Here is a 13,918-nt window from a genome sequence, read left to right as displayed (position 1 = left end):
TCTGTGAAGATGTAGGGAGATTGAGCAGACAGGCCGGAATATAACCAACAATCTACGGCTATATATCCTTTGAGATCGAAGCTCGGATACTCGCATATGGCTCCGCCATGACTCTCCCTTTGCCCTCCGCAAATGAGTCTGGTTACGATCATCATGCTCCTCAAATCCGAGGCATCCTTCCATTCAGGAACATCCAGTCCCCACAGCCTTTGCCCAGACCAACACACACGAACAGAGGTAGGTATTACCACAAAGAGTTAGTGATCTGCAGATTCTGAACTTTCGTCGTAAGGCCACCCAAGCCCTGCACAGCCTTGGCACCGCAGCTTGTCGTCACTGGCGCAGACAAATGTGGCAAGCGACACAGCTGATTCATATCGGCCTCAAGCACAGCCAGCGAAGCAGTCTATCATTTCTTCTTTGTGCATGCTTACGCCGTTTGCCGGTCCTTCACTTGCCGCCCTTCTAGTTGTTGACGCTCATGCAATTGCACGCTGTCTACTTGCGGATAGCAAAACGGAATCTCTGTACTTTTCCGCTTCATGATCTCTGTTCGCGACATCGACATCGCGCCTGGCCGGCCTCTCGAGCCAAGATGCCTTAGCTCTGCTGCGTAGGTCAGAGGTACGAGAGATGAAAGCGCACTGGAGTGTGTTGATTTTGGTCCCTATTGTGCAATCCCGCGTTAGGCTGTGTGCCTGGTTGTACGGAACCTATAGCTTCGTATCAACGGATTGCCTTTTCTGTGTAGCCGGATCCTGCATCGATACCGTTCCTTGACTCTACCAAATCATTGAAGCGCCTATGCCTGTGCCGCCACATGATCGTAGTCATTATCATTCATGCCATTGTTTGCACAACCCCGCTTGCCTCTTACCGTCCATCGTCCCAAAAAACCGTTCCATCTACTATTCAAGTCGTTTCTGCCGTTCAAAGATCCTCTCCAAAATCTCCATCCATCTCCTCGGCCGATCTCCCAGCTCTCTTCCCGGACTCTTGAAGACCTTTCCCATCATCTCTCTCACCTTTCCTCTCAAGATCTTCAAAACGATCAATGTCCTCCAATCCTTCACCTTGAACCGTAGCCGGTTTCCATCGACAATGATGACACCTGCGAAAATTTCGAATCTTGTTTCTCCGGCCATCAGGACAAGAGGGATCTCTGCAGCAGGGGTCGTTTCTTGAGCGTTTGTGAAGCGCGAAGACGATTGCATGATACTGTAGAAGGACAAATAGGTGATCTGAGGAGGCAATGAGCTCTTGTTGACAGACGTGGGATGCAAACCAAGGGATTGGTTGTTCGCAATGTTCCGCCAGCCTTTCCCATCCTGCTTAATGATCTTGGGGTAGAAGCTCCAAGCCACAACAGAGGACACCATGGTATCGTTGTCATCCGAGCGAGTGTATTGTGCAGGAAGCGTGATGAAGTTGCGCTTCCGGCTGTGGTACCGCAAGCGAGCAAGGGCCTGTTTGTCTTCCGGAGCAAGGTGAACGACACCAGAGTCCGCGAGAGAGCTGAGGAGCTGAGCCTTCAGATCTTCAATATTCGCCAGGTTTTGTGGGCTGAGGAAGTTCTTGTTGCAAAACTGATATTCGGGAATGCCAGCTGTGGTGCACACTTTGCGCCAAGTGCAGTAGGCGTTGTACACTGTGAGAAGATCCGAGTCACCTCGCTTGAAGCCGAGGCGTACGGTATCAGCTTGTCGTTTGGCTTGCATTGGCGACAAGAACGGCGACTTTGATGACAACGTGGCAGCCGCCGTCAAGGCGAAATCGAGGCATCCGAATGTGCTGCCAAGCAGGATCAGCTTGCCAAGTTGTGCATCCAGAGGCAGTTTAGCAAGCTGAGTGCCTAGAGAAGTAAGTTCTTCATTCGCGGTCAGCGCACCGACCTCGATGAGCGCATCGATGGCTCGCCGGACGTTCTTCCCTGCGGGCGGATCAAGGGCTTGTGCAAGTGCTTCTTCCACTTTACCCAGCTTGCAGATCTTGACGCGCATGACCAGATCCTGAAGCGACAAACGCAACATCTCCGGAGTCTGCTGTTCGACCATCATCTTGTCGAAGCGATGTTTGGTGAAAAGGTGGAAGCAAAGACCTTCTTGCACTCGCCCAGCACGACCACGGCGTTGCTTTGCATTGGCTCTTGCGATGAAGCTCTGTATGAGACGGGACATCTGTCGACGCTCATCGAAACGCATCTCTTTGTGTTTGCCAGTATCGATCACGCACGTCACATCGGGGATCGTAATACCAGTCTCTGCAATATTTGTCGCGAGAACGACCTTACGTAAACCCTCTGGTGGTACCTCGAACGCAGCCTGCTGGTCTTCGCTGGAGAAAGTCGAATGCAGGGGAAAGATTTGCCAGCCTTTCATGAACTTCGGATGGCCTCCAAGCATGTCATTGAGTTGGCGAATTTCAGCGATTCCAGGCAGAAATATCAAGATAGCTTTGCTGAATCTCTTGTATTGTTCCAGATGAGCAATCCTGTCGACCAGCTTGACTAATAGACTGTAGTCAATGCGATATTCGTCATAGGAAGCGAGTGTCTGCCGTGTCTTTTTGCTGTAGCCTTCCAGCTGCTGCGGATCGTCGCTTCTATCCTCATCGGTTTTGTCGGCTGCTTCTTCATCCACCGCGTTCTCTGTTGCATCTTCGTTGGTATGTCCTGTAAGCTCAATGGCATCCTCAAGAAATTGTGCTTCAACTGGAAAAGTTCTTCCAGGCACTTGTATGATGGGTGCCCCACTCAAGTACGATGAGAACTTCTGAGCATCGACGGTGGCACTCATAAGCACCACTTTCAGATCTGGCCGCTGCTTCATAAGCTGTTTGAGCACAATGAGCAAGAAATCAGTATCGATGCTGCGTTCATGAACTTCGTCGACGACCAAATGGGTGACATCATTGATGCCATCCGCGTTCTCAAGCATGCGAAGTACTATGCCAACAGTCGCATAGACGAGTCTGGTCTGGGCGTTCGTTTGCGATTCCAATCGTATAGCATAGCCGACTAACGATCGAGGTGTCCCGACGTCGCCTTTCTTGTCGCCCATTTCCTCGGAAACACGTTGCGCCAGCGAGATGGCTGATATTCTGCGTGGCTCCGTACAGTAGATTTTGCATGGTCTCCCATGCGACAACTCATCCTCAAGAATGAAAGCGGGTAGCTGCGTCGACTTTCCGCAACCAGTCTCACCACATAGAATGGTGACTTGGTGTTTGCTGATGGTGTCCAGGGCTGCTTGCCGATAATGGAACATGGGCAAATTCATGCGAGAGGCCAACATCTGCTGATACTTCGCCGTTCCTGTCCTCTGCAGCCACATGTTCTGCAGTTCCTCAGAGTACTCGGGGGTCGCGAATTGACGTCCATCATTTCGTGAAAGTGGGGTATTGGCGCCGCTGGTTCCGTCCAGTCGTCGCCTGCTGCTAGCATTAAACACGACCTCATCATCGCTGTCTTCGTCCGTGTTGCGGTTTTGTTCAATCAGTTGTCGAACCTCTCGAACTACCGAGCCATCTTCAGCGAGAATGTGCTCCTGTTTAGCTTTCGAAAATTCGTCCCACAGATTGCGGTAAGCAGGCGGAAGTCGAAGATGAGCCTTCTCTTCCTTTGGCGAGCCAGAAAATAAGACGAACAGGGCTACAGTCGCGACATATGCTTCGCTCTGAGCAACGTCAGGCGTGGCTACGGCGATCATGGTGAATACCGTGCTTCCTGCTTTCGTGCTTGCCGAGATAGACGTTAAGTATTTTGGATCCACGTCCTCTGCATCTTGCTGCTTTGACCATTGTATCGTGACCGCATGTCGGCTCATGTACGTGGTAGGTGAGACCAGTTTGTAGCTGAGTTTGCATCGGCCGTCTCGTGCTTTGCAGGCCTCTTCCAGCACTCGCTTCGGATTTATCCCGGTGATTTTCCCAAAGTCCCTTAAAGTGACGTTGACAGCTGAATATCCAGACGGAGATGTGCCATTGGTTTCACTGACTCCAGGCAAAGCATCGAACATGCCACTGAGAATGTCTCCGTCTTCAGCCTCGGTCTCACGCAGAAGCTCTTGTCCAAGCCTCTCAGCATCATCGTTGACGCGCCCCGTCTCGGACACCGGTGTCGCGGACCTTTGTGGTGTTGCTGTCTCGTCATCTCGCAACTGAAGTCTCTTGCGTTCAGCTGTCTCACGAGCAAGCTCAATTTTCTGTCCCGCCCAATGAGCGTCTGCTTCCCGCTTGTCAAAAAGGACGTCTGCCTCAATTCGCTGCAATTTCTCCTCGAGTTTGCGCTCGGATACACCTTTTCTACGCTGGACAGAAGTGGCCGAGGGCTTACCCTTGCGAGCTTTCGGGTTGTCGGACTGAGGATTGAGAGTGTATAGTTTCGCTTTCGTTCTGAGGTAGACTGACAATAGCTCATCCGGTTCGAGATCACTATCCATATCGCTGACTTCGACCTCGGCAACGTTTGCATCGACTTCTTCCAATCTATCGTTCGCAGGCATCGATTGCTCCTTGTTGCGGGTAGATTTGCCGTTGGTCTCGGCTTGGTTAGGCTCATTCTCAGCTTCTTCAGCGGCCAGAGCGGTCACTCTTGGCTTCTGGGGTGTGTAGTCGTAGTCTGGTAGTTCTCCTGGGAGGCAGTGAAGTGCAAGCCATTCCAGGCATTCTTCAAGACCCCACAACGTACCTGATGAGGGTTCTGCGGGTGGATTTGCTACGATCCACTGGAGAACCTCGTCGACTCGAGCAAGGGGAAGATCGAGATCAAATAGAGACTGACGTAACGACCATACCTTTGCTACCAAGTCGTCATCTGGCGGTAGACTCGACCGCTTTTGCGACGTTGTGTCATGCTTCATGTCAGACACCATGAGGTCCAGGATCTGTTGCATGACTTCCTCGGGCAACCATGCCTTGACCCCCAAGTAGTCTGATTGACCCCGCAGTACACGTTTGTCGGTCTGTATACGTGCCACCTGCCGGGCAGTCTCCTTCTTGACCTTTGAAGCATGCTTTTCCACGAATTGTTGCAATTCTGATGCTTCGAGCTGTGCCTCGAGTTCTTCGGGACTCAGCTCATGCAGCTCTCGCGCAGCATCCGGCAGAGGTGCTGGATCTGCGTGCTCTACCGTTGTTCCTGCAGCGAGTTTCTGTGCAGAAGGAGTGGCAATTCCAGACGGGACCGCGCTGCTCGCCTCAGATGCCTCATCAGATTTTGGCTTGGAGGCGACAGAGGTCGTGGCAAAGCCTCTGGCAGGGTTTACCGCGGGCTTCTTTTTCTTCTTGTTCCCCGCCGCCATCGTGTCATTGGATGTCGAAAGAGTTCAGAAGATGGAAGACAATGCGAGCAAGGAGAAATTCATGGACTTGATGTCCCGCCGCCGTGAATGACTTCAGAGTTCGGCGTCGTAGTTTTTCCGATGCCAAGGCCCGCATGAAGACACCGCAAACATCGGCGCAGCTCTGGTGAAACCGACGTTCAGCGCAGGTTCGCATGTGGGCGGAGTTGTGCGTGGACGAGCACTGTGCGTGACAGCTGGACACGAGTTCCATCACGGCGACACATTTTCCACGCCCGCGATCGATCGACACGCAGCTGCCGCAACCACTTTTCACGAATTCCCATGTCACACGATTAAAGAGTAGAGAGCGAAGATGGCGGACGAGGTTGCAACACCAACGGCGAATGGGGATCATGGCGCCACCTTGGACATGTGGGAGGTGAGGCAGGTGTTGCTGTCGAGTTCTACCAAGAGACGAGGCAACGAGCTTCACAACATTCACGAGAAGCTCGAGAGTGGAGGTAGGCCTATCCACAGATGCTGTGAGAGAACAAGATGTAAGGACGTTTTCTGACTTTTGGTGCAGACTTTCCTGCATCACAAGTTCCCGCACTTCTGCATACTCTCCTCGATACCTACCCTCTATATATCGATGGTCGATCACGCCAGGCCGTTGAGAGCTGTCTTTCTGCCATTGCTGCCCTTCCTGAAACCGCGAACGTCTTTACGGGTTTCGTGAAAGCCATTGAGGGAGAGTCGGCCAAGGCTGGCAACGCGCCGGGCAATGCCTTCGTGCTCGTGAGATGGGCGTCGCTGTTCATTCAGCACGCAGCAAAAGAGAAAGCAGTATGGGACTCGTGGGGTTTGAAAGCAGTGACAGCGTTGACCAACGCACTGAACACGCTGTTCGCGTCGTCGCCCAAGGAGAGCACTCGGGATACTGCACTAAGGGTGAGTCGACGTGCTTTTAGGACCGTGGCTCGTGCCGACTTTGGGAAAGATGCTCTGTCGAATTGCATCGCCACGCTTTCCGCCAAGGCCAGTGCCCCAGTCCCCAAGAATGCCTTGCCATTGGGGATCATCGCAGGTGTTTGCAGCAGATTGCCGGATCATAAAACGGTGGTTGAGGCGAAGAAAGCAGATTATTTCGCGTTTTACTTGCGTGAACACCTCGGATCGAAGGCCCTCCTCCCGGCCTACATTTCGACCGCCCTTCACGATTTCTTCGATTCTTATGTCGCGTTAGAGGACCTCAAGAAGGAGTTGGTTCCGGCGATTGAGAAGTCGCTCTTGCGAGCTCCTGAAATTGTTCTCAATGACCTCGTAGCGCCAGTTGTACTGGCATTACCGACAGACCTGGACCTTTCGGATGTTCTTGCTGGCAACTTGACAAAGCCACTTCTGGCAAATGTGAAATCCACGAAACCGGAAATCCGTGAAGGCGCGTTGCGCACTTTCAAAGCAGTCGCATCACGTTCACGGCAAGCTTCTCTGGTGGAGAAGGCTGCCGACGAAATCTTGACACCGCTGAAGACTGGCAAGGTCACTGCAGCAGAACAGCGCGTAATACATGCAGAGATGCTTTCGGCGCTGCAGCCGAATGTTGCATTGGCGACGAAGATACCTGCCGGTCTGGTTGCCTTAGCCAGCAAAGAGGCAAACGAAGCTGCTGCGCAAGCCGAGGTTGGCTGCATCGCCAAATATGCTCGCTTTGCCCTGGAAAATGAGGCCAAACTGGAGAATGCCACGATCGACGCCTTCGCAAAAGGCGTCGCCGAGAAGAGACTGCCAATGCGACGGGTGTGGGCTTTGCAACTCGGAGACCTCATCTGGTCAACTTCACCAGAAGCATCGGGCAACGACAGCACACTGACTTTGCTCGACGCCTGCATCGGGAAGTTGATTGACAGTTTTGTCGAAGTCCAGGCGAACCCACTGCCCGCTTTGCAAAACGGTCAGGTATCTGTTGCAGCTATAGCTGCTGCGCTTACACTAGCGCGTGCATCTGCTTTGCCCTCTCTCAACAATGCGGCTGTCATAAAGAAGGCCGCGGTCGGTGACAAAGTACTGGCACTCGAGCCGAAGCCTTCATTTCTACTCAGTCCGCGTGTGTACACGAAGCTGACAGCTGAGGAGGACCTACGCTGGTTCCTTCATGCCGTTGTTGCTGCCTTCCCCAGCTTGACATCCAAGAGCCAGAACCGGGCCGTCTCCACTGCATGGGCTCACGCTCTGATCTACCTGATTACCTCTTCAAATGTGCCCGCCAAAGTCAGAGCCGAGGCAAGCAAATCGCTGCAGGGCCTTTACATTGCGAATGCTGAATTCACCGCGGACATCGTAATAGAGGCGCTCTGGCAGTGGTGCGAAGATCTCGAAGCCGACGCTAAAGACAGTGCAGCCGTTTCGACCAAGGCCGGTCGAGAGGAGCTGCAAAAAGTGGTCAAGGCGATATGTCTTGATTCCGATACTGCTGCAAAGCTTGGTTCTCCAGCTCTGGCTGATATCGTCAGCGACCAGCTGAGGAGACTGCTTGTGCTCTGCCGCCCGCAATTGATCCCCAAGACCTCATGGATCCAGACCTGTCTAAGAACAGGCACAGACCCGGGCAAACTCGTGGAAGAGTCAAGCACGAGCTTCCTTGAGCAAATCTTGAAGGTCACAGAGCATCCTGTTCGCAAGGTTCTGCCAGCTTTCCAATTGGCCGCATATCATGCTGCTGCTGATCTGGCTTTCGTAGCACCAAACGTCTTCACGCCACTAATCGTCCAACAAATCAGTGCTGATCTGAACCCTGCGCAACTCAACGACATTGGCCCAACAGAGGCAGCGATTTACCGCACCCCTGAAGGCACAGCGTTCATTGATGTCCTGTCTAAACAGTCACAGGCACCACAAATCAGCAAGAATCAAAAGGACTATGACACTTTGAAGTGGGAGGAAGAACTTCGAGCACAATTAGCTGCCAAGAAAGGTCAGACCAAGAAGCTCACGGCTGACGAGCAAGCCAAAGTCAAGGCACAGCTCCAAAAGGAGTCAGAGATACGGCAAAAGGTGGCGACAGTGGATGCAAAGCTTCGCCGTGGCATTGGATTCATCGACGCACTCGCAACCGGACCACCTACTGAGGCCGAAGAGTGGTTTGGACCTTCGGTGAAACTGCTTTTCGATGTGATCCAAGCCGGTGCTGGTCTGATCCTGGGCGATGCCGCATCGCTAGGATACTTACGTTGCTCCGACAAGATCTCAGCACGTCTCGGCCCCGTCCGGCCGTTTGTTGGTGTTGCGACTCTTCGGTCCGCCGGCATCACCATGTTGCCAGAGAATCTTCTTGCGGAGCCTTTGGGCGACCTGGTTACTCGCGTGCTTTACCGCCTGAGATCTCTCGGAGAGCAGCGACCGTTCGACACAGTCTCACTCAGCTACATTCTTGCACTTGTGTTCCTGGTCCTTGAGAGCGGTGGTATTGATCGCAGTGCGCCTGAGGACGCGGCTGAGCAGATTATGCTCGCCATAGAAGTCATCTCATTCCATACCGAGACCTGCGCCGACCCCAGACTACCTCGGGAAGGACTTCTTGCCACCCTCATTGGCTCGCTGCAAGCTTATCCTCAGCATTTCAAGGAGATCAAGGATTGCTTCGCAGACCTTGCACGCCACCTGGCCGCCAACATGAGCGAGAAAGAAACGGATACCGTCGTTAGAGGCACGATCGTGCCAGAGACATCAGTACGCAACGCTGTATTGCAGGCGATCAGTGCTGAACTCGACCTGACCTACCGTGAATTTTGCGAAGAGATATGGCTCGCATGTCATGACGATGATCAAGAGAATTTGAACGTCGCCAGTGAGATTTGGGAAGAGAACGACTTGAAGCTCGTTGAGGATGCCGCAGTCAAATGTCTACCTTATCTTGAGTCCAAGGATTCGCAGCTAAGGCGCGCAGCAGCGCGTGCTGTTGCAGCGGCCACAAAGGAGCATCCGAATACATTCGGCGATATTCTGGGTCGGCTGCAGTCCTCCTACGTGGAAGCTGCCAAACCAAAGAAGCCAGAGCTGGACCGCTACGGCATGCCACTGAAGAAGGACATGAGTGATCCCTGGGAAACCCGACATGGCATTGCACTGGCTTTCCGCGAGCTTGCTACAATCTTCCCCGAGAACCAAATCACTCCGTTCCTAGCGTTCCTGATTGAGAGCGGGCCGCTGAGCGACAAGAGCAACACAGTGCGTGACAGTATGGTTGAAGCCGCTACATCGGTGGTGGCCGCTCGCGGTAAAGGACTCGTTGAGCCTCTCATGAAGCTCTGTGAGGATACTCTGGGCGTCACAAGCACGACACCTGAGCAAGATCTGGTCAACGAAGCTGTTGTCATCTTGTATGGAGCCTTGGCTCGCCACTTGCCAAAGGGCGACGACCGGTTACCGAAGGTCGTCAACAAACTGCTTTCAACACTGAGCACGCCGTCTGAGTCTGTGCAATATGCTGTTGCGCAGTGTCTGCCGCCACTCGTTCGAGCATCTGCTGATCAAGCTGCAACCTATCTTCAGCAACTTGTCGACGAAACCCTGCATGCTAAGAAGTATGCAGCGCGACGTGGTGCTGCGTATGGTCTGGCTGGTGTGGTCAAGGGCCGAGGTATTGCATTGATGAAGGAGACTCGATTGCTCTCTACGCTGCGCAGCGCAACTGAGAACAAGAAGGATACAAATGAGCGCCAAGGGGCCTTCTTGGCTTACGAGTTGCTCTCCCTCCTCTTGGGACGAGTCTTCGAACCGTATGTCATTCAAGTTGTGCCGCAGCTCCTTGCTGGGTTCGGCGATGCCAGCGCAGATGTGAGAGATGCCTGCCTTGATGCAGCAAAGACCTGCTTTGCGAGCTTAAGCTCCTATGGAGTCAAGCTCGTCCTGCCACAGCTGCTCGAGGGTCTGGATGAGCAAGCATGGCGAAGCAAAAAGGGTGCTTGTGACTCACTTGGAGCCATGGCGTACTTGGACGCCAACCAGCTGGCTGTTAGCTTGCCCGAGATCATCCCGCCCCTTACCGAAGTCCTCAATGACAGTCACAAGGAGGTGCGACTTGCTGCCAATCGCAGCTTGCAACGCTTCGGTGAGGTGATTGAAAACCCGGAGATCAAGAGCCAGGTCAACATTCTGCTCAAGGCACTCAGCGACCCGACGAAGTACACCGACGATGCACTAGATGCCCTGATCAAGATCAATTTCTTGCATTTCATCGATGCACCTTCGCTCGCTCTGGTTGTGCGAATCTTGGAGCGAGGTCTTGGCGACAGATCTGGCACGAAACGCAAAGCTGCTCAGATTATCGGCAGTCTGGCACATCTCACCGAACGCAAAGATCTCATTTCTCATCTGCCCATCTTGGTTGCTGGGCTGCGCGAAGCGGTTGTGGATCCAGTGCCTACAACACGTGCCACGGCGTCGAAGGCTCTTGGATCTACCATCGAGAAGCTTGGAGAGGACGCTCTGCCTGACCTGATCCCAAGCCTGATGACTACCCTCAAGTCCGACACTGGTGCAGGCGATCGTCTTGGCTCTGCACAAGCCCTCAGTGAAGTCCTTGCTGGTCTTGGTACAGGTCGTCTCGAAGAGACTCTGCCCACCATTCTCCAGAATGTGGCAAGCAACAAGGCTTCCGTTCGTGAGGGCTTCATGTCGCTTTTCATCTTCTTGCCTGCATGTTTCGGTCAGAGCTTTGCGAATTACCTTGCCCGCATCATTCCCTCAATTCTTGCTGGACTTGCCGATGATGTCGAGTCGATCAGAGAGACCGCATTGCGCGCCGGACGCTTGTTGGTCAAGAACTTTGCCAGCAAGTCCGTCGATCTCCTGCTGCCTGAGCTTGAGCGTGGTCTGGGCGATGACAGCTATCGCATTCGTCTCAGCTCCGTCGAACTCATTGGTGACTTGCTTTTCAACCTTACTGGAGTCACTGCTACAACTGAAGCTGAAGATCTGGATGAGGGTGCCAACCAAGCAGGTGCCAACCTTTTGGAGATCCTTGGTGAAGAGAAGCGCAACAGAGTTCTTGCAGCTCTTTACATCTGTCGCATGGATACCTCGGGATTGGTCCGATCATCCGCTATGAACGTTTGGAAGGCACTGGTCTCGTCGCCACGCATTCTCAAGGACCTTATTCCAATACTCACACAACTGCTTGTCAAGAGGTTGGCGAGCTCGAATCCAGAGCAAAAGGTCATCGCTGGCAACGCGCTTGGTGAGCTCATCAGGAAGGCTGGTGATGGTGTCTTGTCGACGCTCTTGCCCACCCTTGAGGAGCATCTGCAATCCTCCTCCAGCACAGACTCTCGTACCGGTATCTGTATCGCATTGCGCGAGCTCATTGCCGCATCGACCCAGGACTCTCTGGAAGACCACCAGCAGAGATTGGTCTCCGTCCTGCGCACTGCTCTCGTGGACACGGACGAAGATGTTCGAGATGCCGCTGCAGACGCGTTCGACTCTCTGCAGAGACTCATGGGCAAGCGCGCTATCGATCAAGTGCTGCCATACCTCTTGCAGTTGCTGCGTGACGAGTCAGAGGCCGCCAACGCTCTGCAAGGTCTTTTGACACTGCTCACTGACCTGACGAGATCAAACATCATCCTGCCAAACCTCTTGCCAACATTGATCGCATCGCCAATTTCAGCTTTCAATGCACGTGCACTGGCGTCGCTGGCTGAAGTCGCCAGTTCTGCTATGACAAGGAAGTTGCCCAACATTCTCAATGCACTCATGGACAACATCATCACCTGTAAGGATGAAGCGCTCAAGGCTGAGCTGGACACCTCGTTCGACACCATCATTCTATCTGTGGACGAGTACGATGGTCTGAATACCATGATGAGCGTCATGCTTGGAATGGCAAAGCACGACGATCATCGTAGACGCGCCTCAGCCAACCTGCACTTTGCTGCATTTTTCGAGAAGGCAGACGTCGACTTCTCTCGCTACTACCCTGACGTGATTCGTGCCATGTTGATCTCGTTCGACGATAGTGACAGCGATGTTGTCAAGGCCGCTTGGACTGCACTGTCTCAGCTGATGCAACGACTGAGGAAGGAAGAGATGGAATCACTCGTCAGCTCTACACGACAAACGCTGAACCAAGTTGGTGTTGCTGGACATGCACTACCTGGATTCTCCCTTCCTAAGGGTATCAACGCCATCTTGCCAATCTTCCTACAAGGCTTGATGAACGGCTCTGCCGAACAGCGCATCCAAGCAGCGCTGGGTTTGTCGGACCTCATCGATCGCACAAGTCCAGATGGCCTCAAGCCTTTCGTCACGCAGATCACAGGTCCATTGATCCGTGTTGTGTCTGAACGCTCAGTCGAGCTCAAGGCCGCTATCCTGCTCACGCTCAACAATCTCCTCGAGAGAATTCCACTCTTCCTCAAACCTTTCTTGCCACAGCTGCAGCGCACTTTCGCCAAGTCGCTCGCTGATCCTGGCAGCGAAGTCTTGCGATCGCGAGCAGCCAAGGCATTGGGCACTCTGATCACGATGACACCGCGAATTGATCCCCTCATTGCAGAATTGGTGACAGGCTCCAAGACCACCGACAGCGGTGTCAAGAACGCCATGCTCAAAGCTCTCTACGAAGTCGTCAGCAAAGCCGGCGCAAAAATGAGCGAAGTCTCCCAAAACGCAATTCTCGGCCTAATCGACTCAGACTCCGGCGACGCAGACGACGCAATGAACATAACCTACGCCAAACTCCTCGGAGCCCTCATCGCCGTAATCCCACCCGAAAACACAATCGGACTCCTCAAAGCCCGCGTGCTGAACTACAACTTCACCCACTCCACAATCCTCGCACTCAACGCCGTCCTCGTCGAAGCCCCCGACCGCTTAACCACCAACCTCGACGAAATTACCCGCGAAGTCCTAGTCCGAGGCATCAACCACCCCCAACCCTTCATCTCCGACAACGCCATCCTCGCAACAGGAAAATACCTCTTGACTCAAACCGGCAATAAAAGTTTTGAAGCCACAAAACCCATCATTCAAGCCCTCGCAGATGCCTTACCCTTGGGAAAACCAGTCGACACCCGTCGCCTCGCCCTCGTCGTAATCCGAACCGTCGCACGCCAAAATTCAGACCTCATTCGTCCACATTTGAACCTCCTCGTCACACCGATTTTCCGCAGTGTGAGGGATCCTGTTATCCCAGTTAAACTCTCCGCCGAAGCGGCTTTCTTGCAGATTTTCGATGTGGTGGAAGAGGAGAGTGCTGTGTTTGATAAATTTTTGACTTCGCCGGCTGGTCAGGCGTTGAGTGCAGCAGATAAGAGGAGTATGCAAGAGTATTTCAAGAGGATTGCGCTGAGGTTGAGTAGTCAGGCGAAGGAACGAAAAGAGGCTGAAGGTGGTGCGGGAGGGTTGGGGTTGACGAGTGATGAGAAGGATGATGAGAGGGAGGTTTGGAGTGTTGGGAAGGTGGATTTGGGGGAGGGGTTTAGTGATGATTGATTGAATGGGAGAGATGATGGGACGAGTAGAAGGGAAAGTGTATAGATGTATGCATGATGAAACAAAAAAAACGTTTTCGCAATTTCGACCTAACTCATGGAGTGCGAGTTCAATTGCTGTTCACGTTGACAAAGCACCCA

General features: G+C 53.2%; 2 protein-coding genes across 2 annotated transcripts; one reads left to right on the top strand and one right to left on the bottom strand.

Annotated features, from left to right (window-relative positions):
* Nucleotides 1-908: 908 nt before the first annotated feature.
* On the bottom strand, nt 909-5,300 carry CKM354_001157100 (uncharacterized protein; the record flags this gene model as incomplete). Its single annotated transcript, XM_044807068.1, has 1 exon — nt 909-5,300. The coding sequence occupies one exon, from the start codon at nt 5,298-5,300 to the stop codon at nt 909-911; it is 4,392 nt and encodes a 1,463-aa protein (XP_044663003.1).
* A 355-nt stretch (nt 5,301-5,655) lies between these two features.
* CKM354_001157000 (uncharacterized protein) lies at nt 5,656-13,778 on the top strand (the record flags this gene model as incomplete). Its single annotated transcript, XM_044807067.1, has 2 exons — nt 5,656-5,803; nt 5,869-13,778. 2 exons carry the CDS (start codon nt 5,656-5,658, stop codon nt 13,776-13,778), a joined length of 8,058 nt encoding a protein of 2,685 aa, XP_044663002.1.
* Nucleotides 13,779-13,918: the final 140 nt, after the last annotated feature.

This window comes from Cercospora kikuchii, assembly GCF_019650295.1.
Source record: "Cercospora kikuchii DNA, contig_00008, whole genome shotgun sequence".
NCBI lineage: Eukaryota > Fungi > Ascomycota > Dothideomycetes > Mycosphaerellales > Mycosphaerellaceae > Cercospora > Cercospora kikuchii.
This window is presented reverse-complemented; position numbering and strand designations above follow the sequence as displayed.